Below are 12,743 nucleotides of genomic sequence, written 5' to 3' on the forward strand. Positions count from 1 at the left end.
GGACTAGTCTATTCCCTGTCCAGGAAACCGCCCCACAAAGTTTAGTCGAAAATCATTAACTTACATTTTCAATTTGTCTGCACTAAAATTCAAGTTCACTCAACTTAAATAATTGACCCAACTCTTTATTTCAAGTTACATGGATTTACGGGGTGGTTTCCCAGACAGGGATTAGTTTAAACCAGGATTAGGCCTTAGTTTAATTAGGAAATAAAACTAGTTTTAACAAACGTGCCTTACTAAAAACATACTTGTGTGCATTTTGAGGCAGAACAAAGGGCACAGATGTATTTTAAGATATGCAAGTGTTTTCAGTTTTGACAGCTCTCTAATCCCTGTCCGGGAAACCGCACCACAAAGTTTAGTTTTTTTATTGTCTGTACTAAAATTCAAGTTCATTCAACTTTAATTTTAGTTTTATACTGTCTTAACTACTTTGTAAGTCTAATGGATAAGGGCGTGTGCACACCAAAGCTTTTACGCCTGCGGCCGGTATATGTTTCAATTGTTTCCAATGGAAGCTAAGCGTTTTTCAAATAAGTCAGCAGCTAGCGTTTTTTTTCCGTGCTGAATGCTGGCACTCAGCGTTTTTTCCGGACTCAGCTCTAAGCGCTGAGAGTTGAAAGAGATTCAACTTTGGGTGAAAAGCTCCGCTCGTCAGTGTCAGTTCTCACACACCCATCCAATCACAGTGGAAGAGGGGCGGGACAAGTATCACAACAACCAACCGGCTCATAGCTCAAGTATCACAGCTACCAAAGTGCTCGGCTGAAGAAAGATGACGTTCAGTTGAAAAATCAGATGGCTTTTGCCAGATGGCCTCCAGGCATTTTCAGCAGCGTAAAAAAGCTTTGGTGGTGCACCCCTAAGAGTTTTTCCCCGTCTCAAGTCAAAAACATAGGTTGAACCATATTAGTATATCACGTTGTCTGCATTCATCACAGGATACTTCCATACTATTTAAACATGATTGTGTCAACCCAGAATTACAGAAAAACAATGCATTGTGACATGCCTTTCACATCACTAAAGTCGCTAAAGGTACACCTGGTGGTACCCCTGAACAAAGAATGTCATTGCTTCTAATGGAAAAACACATTGGTGTCATTTCGAGCAGAACAATTTAATTTGTATTGGTATTTGTTTAAATAAAAAATATAATTTTGTTTCATTCTATTAACTACCAAAAAAAGTTTAATTCTGCCAAATTCCTAATAAATTTCATTTCATTTATTTACTAAAAATAACTCTTTCACGTGTCCATTCATACTCTTAGTCTTGTACACTGCTGTTGTGTTGGGGTGACTTAATGTCACTCCTGAGGTTCGCTGTTAAAAAAGTCAACAGACACTGGACTGAAATAATAACAATACACATAGAATGATAACAAAAGGCGAAACTAAAGTGGTCTATTAATTTTCGGCAACTGTATTCAAAAAATATTTCTACTTGTATACATGCAGCGTCTTTATTTGACGCATAAGCCAAACAACTGAAAGTAGGCTATCTTGCACATGAATAAATGAAAAACCCCGAGCCTCAAAAAATGATGCTGAATGCATGTCAAAAAGTGGTGCTAAATAGGGCATAACCTGTTTGCTTCCTTTCAGGGTATCGGCACCGGAGTCACAGCAGAGCGCTGCGGACACCTAGGGTTCAAAAACAGTGTACAGAATACTGTATCACCCTACAGTAATTATTCTGTATTAATATCCATGATATTTGTATTGATACATACAGTACTGTAGTTCTATTGCACTACAGTTGTTGCACTAAGAACATTGCTTAATATGTTGCACTTAATAAAAACGTATGCACTTAAATATAAACATTTTAATTTTAGACTGTTTTAATTTCACTTGTCAAATTGCATTGCTATGAAAGTTTTTACACGAGTGGTTTCCATTTTCTATGTTTTGCCTAGGGCCCCATAACCCCAAGGGCCAGCCCTGGACATGAGGAACAACGGATGATGTCACACATTCACAATTTTGTTGACTAGTCGGCGGAGAGGCACATGTTAAGATGAAGTGTAAAGTGGTTTATTGGTTTTGTACCATAAAACGAAAAAAAAAAAAAATTAACCTGAAATCTCGGTTGTTGTTTCCCCGTAAAATAACAAAAAAGTTCACCATTTTCTCAATTCTTCATTTGAAGTTGAAAAACAAACTATCATAACATGCACAGACCCTGTTCATTGGGTTTTATTGTCTTTATGGGATTTTTAGCATGTTTTTTTAACATGACAGGTTTTTTTACATGTCTGGCAGCAACACTAAAATAAAATTGTAGTTACCTCAATGGTCCATGTAGTTCTGCCACCATTCATTTTTCTTTCTTAGCAAATAAATATAAAATCGAAAAATGTGCTTTCCTCTTTTTGTTTTCAAACTGGTGAAGAGATAATTCAAATACAAAGCTATTTTACATATTAAAATTATTTTACAATTGTTATCTTTTATAGTGATCATAAATTCCAAACCACTGGAAGATGGCTGTCATTGATTTGGCAGTTACTTTTCCCGCTGTTTCTGCAAAACCTGCAAACACTTATTGCAGGGCATTTTGTAAGCCCATTAAAAGGTGTGCAAAAAATTATAATTTGTATTATAAATTAAAAATCTTGATGATTACATCTGCGTGCCCTGTTAAAGATGCAATTTCCATGTCTTTGCTCCCCGCACTGGTAACGTTTGCAAATGCTTTTGAGAAAAGGAAGCAAAATTACACTTGCTATGGTAAGTTTGTTAATGTGAACACTTAATTCTGTGCTGTGTAAACACACCATTATCGTTAAAGGTGACATAGAATGATTGAATGAAGTATTTATCCTTGTTCTGTGATGTGACATGTAGACAAAAATGTTTTTGTTTAGGTCTGTAATGCCTTAGAAGCTTCCTAAAAACCTCTCTCAGATAGCTCTATTAGGGTGGGGGATTTTAAACAAGTGGTTTTGCACCTATTTGTCTCCCCCTACTGGCTTAACTTGCAATCTCATTACTGATTGGCTGAATTTGCTGCCACTCAAAAAATGTAGGCAATTATTTTAAAGTGGAGGAGCAGTTAGATGCCTGTGATGTCATAAGCATCAGTTTTTCAGATTGGGCCGTTTTCTGGCTGACATTTCTAAAAGAGGAATTTCTATGAGACTGAGATGTTTAGCATGTTTAGCACTTTTTTTATGTTTGTGAATGTGGGTAGACTACCATTATTCAACAAAGACAAGGTAAAAATGTTTTTTCATTCTTTGTCGCCTTTAAAATGATAAACACCAATAAAATGCTTTCTCATTCCTGTCTGATTGATGGCCATTAGTGGTTGAGTTAAAGTCAACAAATCCCATCATTCCATGCTGCTTCAGATCGTCATTAATCTACGTCATTGTTATTGTTTTGATTGTGCGCCCTCTAGCGGTGTGGATTATACTTAAGTCATTGTATAATAAGGGGTCTAAAAAGATTTAAACAAAGCTCCACAGTGGCCAGATGAATAAACTGTTTAGACTACTTAGTCATCATTTATTTTCTTTAAAACTGATCATATCTGTTTAAAGTCAGTTTCATAAAAATGTAGACTGATCTACAGTAATACTGTAATATCAATCCAAAAAGTAAGGCTGATTAGCCTGAACTAACTGCTCTTAATTTTCCAACGTTGTTTATGCAACCAGCCCCCAGATCCAAAAAAATTACATTGTACATTTATTTTGAATTGTTATTAGTGTGGAACATTATTATTTTATTTTTACCTTGCAGATGAGGTCTTTGGTGTCCAGCAGTAATTCATGATAGTGTTTGGCTGTAGCTGGGTTGACCCCTTTTAGTTTAGCTGTAGGGAGCATCAGAGAAGCGAGCGTCTTCTCTGGATCTCCAGAATTTAGGGCTTCATTGATCTCAGCTATAGCAATGACTCCTGCAAAGAACAAAGAAATTAGATGTGCAAGCCAAATGTATTCATGTAATTTATGTCTTAAATATAATTACAATGACCCATTATCCGTAAGAGGGAGGATTTAGACAGAATCAATTAATAAAAAAACTGCATTTGAGGAGTACTGTTTAATACAAGCTAAATTCTTCAATAAGTTTACTTTGTGTAACATAATGGGGCAGTTTCCCGAACAGGGTTTAGATTAATCCAGGACTAGGCCTTTGTTATATCAGGACTTTTGAGTAGTTTTTACAAACAAACCTTACAAAAACATAACTGCTGTGCATCTTGAGACAAAACAATGGCACTAAAACATGTCAGTACAAGATGTTTTTAAATTAAAGTATTTTAGTCTGGGAGTAGGATAAGCCCCATCTGGGAAACTGCTCCATGTGTTTAAATGGCTTACTCTCGTGTTCCTCCTGAACCTGAAAGTTGACTGTATCAATGCATTTCTGAACATCATTCCAGCTGAGAAACTTTTGTCCCTGAGAGCTGGACTCTGCTCTCAGACTGATCAGCGTGTCCGCATATCTGAGTAGAACAAAACCAATAGAGACTCAAGGTTAAGAATATTTTAATATTGTGTCTCTTTACGACACAAACACACAATGACAGCTAAGTCAACGTGACACAAGTGGTTTAACAAGGTGTCACTTGTGTCTTTATCAACAAACAGCATCTTTGTTACCTTTGCATGTTTTCAGCGTCCAAGTTACTGAAGCCCATTGTAAAGTCACTAAGCTGCTTGATCACAGCCACAGAGTCTTTAGTGACCAAAACCTCGTTCAACACAGACACAGCAGACAACATCTCCACAGCCACACGCAGCTCCTCGTGAGTTAGATCAGCCTTCTTTTAATGTGAATGTTGAAAGATGATCAGAAATGTAATATGTAGAAATAGGCAGAGAGAAAGTATCAGTGAGAGAGAGAGAGAGAAAGAGAGCGAGCTAGCAGATCAGCATAGGGACAGTGGGTAAGAATATTGCACTTTACTTTGAAAAAAAACTATATTTTGTAAATATCACCAGTGTGTATACTGTATATACTGTGTGGAGTTGGTTTTTTTTTTAAATAAAAATATATGTTGAATTGACATAAAATTTACAGTGTATGTATGTAATAAACTCTGTCTGTGTCTCCCCTGTCATGTCTTTTATTTTGTAGTCTGTTGTTGTTCTTTTGTTCATTGGTCCTTTTGGTGATTGTTTCCGAGGTGTGTCTTGTTATCTCGTTTCCCTCTCTGTATATAATGCCCAGTGTCTCATTTGTGTGTTGTTAGTCGTTGAATGTATGTGTTACGCTAACCCCATTCACACAGACCTCTGGTCCCAGAAAATTCCCATAAAATTGCCAGACAAGCGTCTGTGTGAACACAAACTCGTCCCGTTAATCTTCTGGCGTCGTTGCCGGAAAGAGGACCTAGTCAGATATACGGATAACCCTCTGTGTGAACAAGAAGCCGAAAGAATGCCATAATGGGCGTGTCGTAGTGAGGATGGGCACGTCATCACAACACAAGTTATGGTTCAGGTCCTTACAACGAGAGATAACATGCATATAAACATTCACCACGAGAAATGTTGCAAACTAGATTGAAGCAGTTATCAGGAAATGATAAATGAGACGAATAAACAATGACGCAAGTGCCGTAGTGAGAACGCGCGTGTCATGGCATCATGAGTTGGTTCAATTCTTTAAAATGAGGGATTTACAACATTCACGACGAGAAATGTCAGCAAACTGGACTGAAGCAGATATCAGGTAAGTTAGCTCGTTACTTACTGCGTTGAAACGGAGATCATTCAGCAGCATAAAAGAATATCAGTCACGTGCTCATTTGAGCTATAATAAAAGAAAATTCCCACGTGTCATCCCAACAAGATATATCGTTCAGCCTCTCAAATTGCAGGTTTAAAATGCATATAAACAATCACGATGAGAAATGTCTGAAAACTCTATTAAAGCAGAGATCAGGGAGCTCGTCAAATATCCACTCAGAGGCTGAGATCATTCACCAGCATAGAACTGTGCGTCCACGCGCTCCTTTAAAAAAAAAATGCACACGAGTGGTTTCTGGAGAGAGAAATAATAAATAATATGCAAACTTCAGACGCTGCGTAGAAGAGAGGGCAGGACTTTCAACAGGTCACGTGTCTTTCCGGGACCATCAGATGCCGGGTAATGTGTGTATTTTACGGAATGTCTGTCTGAAAAGGGCTGTGGCTGGTTGCATAAACATAGCCGTGACGTTAAGACTGCTTCTTAAGAATGATTCTGACTAACTAGCAATTAGTTAGGGCTAATCAGTCTTATTATTTGGATTTAAATTAGACCAATCTACCTTTCTATGTAACATACATAAAACAGTTATGATCAGTCTTGAAGAAAAAAATTCATGACTAACTTTTAAGACTAGTCTTTAAGTTTTATAAAACTGGCCACTGATGTCTACTTAACCGCCTGTTAAGTAGACAAGAGTATATTATGTTCTTATTATGTTCTTGTTTTTATATGGATGGATTACCTGCTTTTGGAATACGTTTATGGATAACCTGTGAATAAATCTTAAAGTGCGTGTTGCAGGTTAACCACCACTGTCGATTAATGGGTACATAAATCACTCAAGATATGTGTATAATTTTTAAAATGTCTCAAAAATGGTCTTAAAGACCACTTTTTTTACGTTTTTGGTAGTAACGGTTATTTTAACGCAATTCTGCGATGACGTCACGTTGGGGAGAAGTGGAGAAAGACTCAGCCAGAGCCATAGAGATAGATGAGACATTTATTGCTGTTTAATACTTACGTATATAATTTGGAAATCATATATACATCGTAGGAAATATATAATGTGTTATACTGCAAAGTTACCATGCTAATTATTATTTATGATATATGTGGAGATAAATAAAACTTCGCAAATCTGCTGATTTGATCCATTCATGTCCTGACCACCAGGCTAGAGATTTTTAAACATCCTTAATCCACACTTACTAGTCTATCAAATAATATCTCAAATATATTGTTTTGTGAAATAAAAGGATGCTTTGTTATATTGTTTATGTGATTATAACGAATCACACGATCATTTTATACGCAGCAGCAGTCAGCAGCACACTCGGATCCGCACTGTTAACCCTGATATTGTCTTTACTTAAACAATCAAATACACATCACTTAATATTTTCTGTTTTGAAGCCAAAGCTTAAAAAGGTTTAGTTGATTTAACTTTTAAGCTTACGAAATTCATTAAACTAAAACATTCAAGTAGAATGAACTTAAAATTATTAGTTCATGTTGTGAGGAATACCCATAATCCTTTGCGCCTGAATTCTTTGATTATTTTCTGCTTTTTCACAGAATAAAAACTGATAAGAACTTTCACTACTTAAATATTTGTTAATAAAATGTCATATAGGTTTAAGCTCTTATATTATTGATGTTGTTTTGTTGTAAATTATAATTTTGTAAAGTCACCGTTCAGGTGATCAGTGTTTCCGTACATAAACCCTGTTCAAAACATTTTATAATATTTCTCTCCACTGTACTGAAAATGCATGTCAAAAACACAGTTTTGTGTGTGTTTCTGTGGAGAATCAGGTTTATTCAATGACTGACTTAAAATCAGTCATCAATTCTGTGTTATAATACCATTTATAACATCAAAAGTAATATAAAGTGATAAAAACTAAAGTAATATGCAAGGGGTTTCCTCACAAATTTCTAGTAATGTCAACTAATCTGGGTTAAGAGTGCAGGAATATTGGAAGAAGTCTATTCAACTTAAAATTGTTGTTAGAACAGTTTATATGTTTAAGTAATCATTACTTAAAGTTTTTAGGGCAACAAGTTTGCTTCATATTTTTAAGTATATTCAACTTATCCGGGCTTACAGTGCGACCGCATACATACTGTAATAAACAGGCGTTCGGCGGCTTTTTACATCACGACAGACTATGCCATTTGAGGAGGAACCGCTCATTGATCAACGTATTTTTATAAATCCTGTACATGTTTGGACCTGCCGAACAGGTTGAGCACTTTCATATACTTTGTTGAGCAGAGAGGCTGCACTTTGACCAGCGGGCTGCGGGAACCGGCGCACAGCGGGCTGCGGGAACCGGCGCACATCACGCCGCCAGACGGTGTTGTTAACTCGAAACGTATAACTATTATCAGATCGACCCACCGGGAAAGTCCCGACTCTCTCGATTGCCATTCCGCTACTGGCTGTAAGAAAGTGAGTGCGTTTGGGTCGCTGGTCCCCGCGAACAGATGTGACGTGCTTCACTCACCTTCCAGGATAAGAGACATGCTGCCAAAACCGTTTGTGCTGAAGATCGCATAAAAGTTACACCCACTTCAGGCAGGATCATGGACCCCCTCAAGCCAGCATGCACGAGTATGTTAATTGTTTGTTTACTTTCTACACGAAGATATGCTAACGTTATGCTATCTGGCTGTCTGCCTATCTCTCTATACTAGCCTATCCATCTGTCTGTCTATCTATCTGTCTATCTATCTATCTGTCTATCTGTCTATCTGTCTATCTATCTATCTATCTATCTATCTATCTATCTATCTATCTATGTAAATAATCTGCGCTATCAGAACTGTACTTTACTCGTCTTTCTATAGTCATTCTCAATGCTCTCAAGGCTGCTTTGGTAAATTCTCTCCCCAGCGTGACGTCATACAGTGCGTTGTGGGGGAAAGGAGAATCATTGCAAACCGCTGTACTTTTTCATACTTTTTCGGGTTTTGTGATACTCAACAACATAAAATACAATGGATAACAGTTTAAATGTTTATTATTAACAAGCAAATTGCACAAATTCGTTGAACATTTTTACCTGCAAAACGCCCTTTAAGCTGCATTTGGATCCTCTGCATGCCTACACTTACTCCCCATTACAGAGTACCAGCATGTTAAAGCAATTTAAAGAACAACTATGGTCCGATTCATGATTTTACATTTCATTTGGTGTATAAGTGTGTGTCAGTACATTTTAACAATATGCAAGTAAACGATGACGCTAGTTATCATTTCAACGTAAATCTCTTTTCTTGGACTACAACAAACACGCGAATTGGAGCTAACAGTTTACTTCCTGGATCTGTTGACGCTTAAAAGACGACATTATCATAATTCCTCCCACTTCGAACTCACAGCCTGAAAGTTAACTCCTATCAGTACTACATTGTGAGCGAATCTTACAAACATAGTAAGGAGCGTCATATTTATGGCTAATGTCAGAGGTATTTAGGTCAATCACAATGTACAGATTAGTTGGCCAATCAGATGACGCATCGCTTTTCAGTTTGATGAGCTTTGTAAAAAATCTCAGGCATGAAAACGGGTCAGGGGTGAAAAAGGTAAGAAGAGTGCTCGAGGGGCGACATGGCCTCTGATGGGTCCGCAAGGTGGGGGGACTCCCCCAAAATAAATATTACGGCCTCATTAGGGGACATGCTGATCCTTAACTTGTTTATTATTAAGGCATGTGATTGGCCAAGGACAAAAAAAGAAGGAAGGAACCTAACATCCCAGCAGAAACCAAATAATATAACACCATAAGCAAAAAAATACATTATGACCATTATTTCAATTATTAATTTCTGACGGACAATTTAGATTGTAAATTTAAAATGTAAACATTTGACTAGTAACAGAAACCATGTTTAATTAAATGGGTTGATAAATCTGAAAAGCTGTAACAAGTAGCATTCCCTTACTATTTTACATCTGCAATAATTTTATTTTGCCATAATCTGACCATCAGTCGCAAGGCCATACAATTTTAAGTTTGCCTTGGAATAGGGTGGACCTGAAGGCCTATGTAATTTTAAATGACTTAATTTGACAAATATAGTACTGGTTAAATGAATTAAATTGAGTCATGGGTTGAATAATTTTCAAATCAGCAAAAAGGTGATGTGGGAAAATAAAATAAGAATAAATCAAGAATTGATAAGCATATAAAATAGAAAAAACAAAATTACAAATAAAGTAAGATCTAACAGTATTGATTAGGTAGAGAAACAGTATCAAATTAATATAACACTGTTTTCATTCTATAAATTAAATATAATTGATCTTTTTAAAGCTATAAAGGTGATTTTCCTTTTGTCTTCTGTAGTTTGACTAACATAATGACTCAAACATAAGCATTTCTTATAAGATGAACTGTCCCTTTAACACCGGTGGAGAAGTGTGATCTATACACTGACACATATGATCAACTGCTCACTTATAACAAACAACTGTTTTAATGAGAATACTTGCAGAGACTGTGGTATTACAAGATAATTTGTGAGTATATCTCCTGTCAAGCCCAAAGAAATGGCGTGTTTGCGTGATTTTTGAAATGCGCGTTTCAGTGCATGGGGTTTTGAGTTTGCCCCGAAAACAGTTCACTTTAGCATCTTTGTTGCTCAAATAGTGTAAAATCGCTTAAATGTTACTGTAAACGATAAACTTTTTTATTAACAGTATTAGCAGTATGTTCTTATTAACAGCATTTCATGCAGTATTTTCCCGTTTTACCATATTTACATTTACGTATAACAGCAGTAGGCTAGTAACGTTAGACCAATGTGACTTACAAGCGAGGAGTATGTCCATCATTCGTTCCAATCCATTCCAATAAAAAATCTTTCAGGTCACTTTGCAGTGTTAGTCTGTGTATAAACTGTATGTTGTTTTAATTTAATAATGCCTCAGAATTCTGCAGTTATAGTTTTACAGCGTTTTGTGTCTTTACGTCCCGAAGCCAGTCGCTCTACGCCAGTGGCGGCGTTTCACGAAAACCTAGGGTATGGCAAAAATTCTTCGTACAAGAAGGCCATTCAAATAACGAATCTATGAAACCACATTATATCTATATGTGTACATACTCCACCAACCTGTACAAAATCATACTATGATTGCACGGATGTACACTTACTGACAACATACGGAAGCAATGCAAATGAAAAACAAAAATAGAAATCATGGTTGTTTAAAATGCTTTTCAAATGTTAACATTCTTAACTAAGTGCAACTCCAGCAACAGATAAACTAAGATAATATCAAAACATACTGTAACATCTCTTCACAAATCTTGTCATGACAGCCGCCAATAAACACTTATAAAAACACAATAAAGACTTTTAATGATGTGATAGAGCACACGTAGTTAACCCAGCCAGACAACCAACTAAGACTAAAACACTAAATAAAACTCTTAGTAAAACAGGGCTAAATGCAAAAACAAGTCTTACCTTTTGTAGTCGTGCAGTTTTTATTCCACAAGTCGCCATATTCAAAAATGCGCGCAAATAATTAATACAATTCACTTCGACTGCGCTACAATTTCCCAGTGTAAGAGAACATTTTTATTTATCCACAGAGAACAAATCATAATACTTTTGGAATAATGTATGCAATATGCATAGCGCGAGTGTGGGGGACAACCGTGAGTCTGTTTGAATGTTAAAACAAAAAAGGAGTTTACTTGCGAAAATAAAGATTATAACAACAGCGGTCATCATGAAACCTCCTGCAAGGACTTCAAGCTGCGCTGCAAGAACGTCAGGCTGATGACATCAAAGTACCGCGAGGGTGAGGCGAGAAATCATCGGAAGAGTTTGCTTTCAAACCGTTCTCGCGGCACGTTGATGTCAGCCGCATGTCGGTTCCTGTATTATAGCATGAATTCGAGCACACGTGTAAATTATCCATATTACTGATGTACCAATGTTCAGATATGTTCTACTGAAAATATTTAAAATTATCTTTAATGAGCATCATTATAGCCTGTTGATTTCTAGTGTTTTGTCTGAATGCTAGGGTATGGCAACTGCCATACCCTGCCATACGCAAACGCCGCCCCTGCTCTACGCATCTTCATAAAGCATGTGAAGCATATGACGAAGTACACAGAAAAGACGGATGACATCACAGTAGCGCGAGAGCAGTTCGAAAGCAGAGTCCTTATGACTTCTCGATTCACTCTCGTGGTACTTTGATGTCACCTGCCTGCCTGTCGGTTTTTGCAGCGCAGCATGAACTCAGACAAACCTAATGTCTGGGATACATGTTGGAAGACGGCGAAGGGCGCGTCAACAAACAACGCGCGCATACCCCCCCCACCCCCCAAAAATGTTTTCTCATCGAATCTACACGATTCACGTGGGTCACCTTTTTTTGTTTCAAAACGGCGAATTTTGCCGAAAGGTGAGGGATTCTCATGCCTGAAAATCTGAGCATTTGAGGAAGGCAGGTATATCTGGAGCTACAAAAATGAATGGTATGTGAAAAATAATGTGTTTTTAACCATAAACTATGCAAACACATTGTATTATACCAAATACAGAAAATAAAAATTTTTAGCAATGAAATAGGTGCTCTTTAATGCAGCATCGGTTCAGTGGAGCCAATGTGATCTACTTCCTAATGAGGTGGGATGATTACTCAGGGTGTACAGACATTAAGACAGCTGACCTGAGACTTGATCTGTAGGCTGAATAGTTGGGCCTGGTACAGGTTAGCAGCAGTGTGGTAAACGATGGGTAACTGGCCTTCTGGTTTCAGGAGCTGCTCTACCGTCTCCTCTGGAATCCCTCGTCGAATAGCTGCATTGATGGCAACAACGGCCTTCTGCTTCCCTTAAGAGGGATTTAGACCGAATTAATTAATAAAAAATATGCATTGAGGGAGTAATGTTTAAAGGAAAACACCACAGTTTTTCAATATTTTACTATGTTTTTACCTTAACTTAGACAAATGAATACATCCCTAGCTTTTATCAATGCGTGCACTTCATC

General features: G+C 37.1%; 1 protein-coding gene across 3 annotated transcripts in view; it reads right to left on the reverse strand.

Moving 5' to 3' along the window:
* LOC135744695 (ras GTPase-activating-like protein IQGAP2) overlaps positions 1-12,743 on the reverse strand; it is an 87,031-nt gene that overhangs the window by 14,235 nt on the left and 60,053 nt on the right. For 2 of the 3 annotated variants that reach the window (XM_065263009.2, XM_073814618.1), the window contains exons 15-18: positions 12,421-12,584; positions 4,622-4,785; positions 4,340-4,464; positions 3,749-3,912 (exon numbers count right to left, since the gene is read on the reverse strand). In XM_065263009.2, coding sequence (XP_065119081.1) covers positions 3,749-3,912; positions 4,340-4,464; positions 4,622-4,785; positions 12,421-12,584 — 617 coding nt within the window. The remainder of the gene's footprint in view (positions 1-3,748; positions 3,913-4,339; positions 4,465-4,621; positions 4,786-12,420; positions 12,585-12,743) is intronic. The other variant, XM_073814617.1, reaches the window with a different exon arrangement.

This window comes from Paramisgurnus dabryanus, chromosome 5, assembly GCF_030506205.2.
Source record: "Paramisgurnus dabryanus chromosome 5, PD_genome_1.1, whole genome shotgun sequence".
NCBI classification, from domain to species: Eukaryota; Metazoa; Chordata; class Actinopteri; order Cypriniformes; family Cobitidae; genus Paramisgurnus; species Paramisgurnus dabryanus.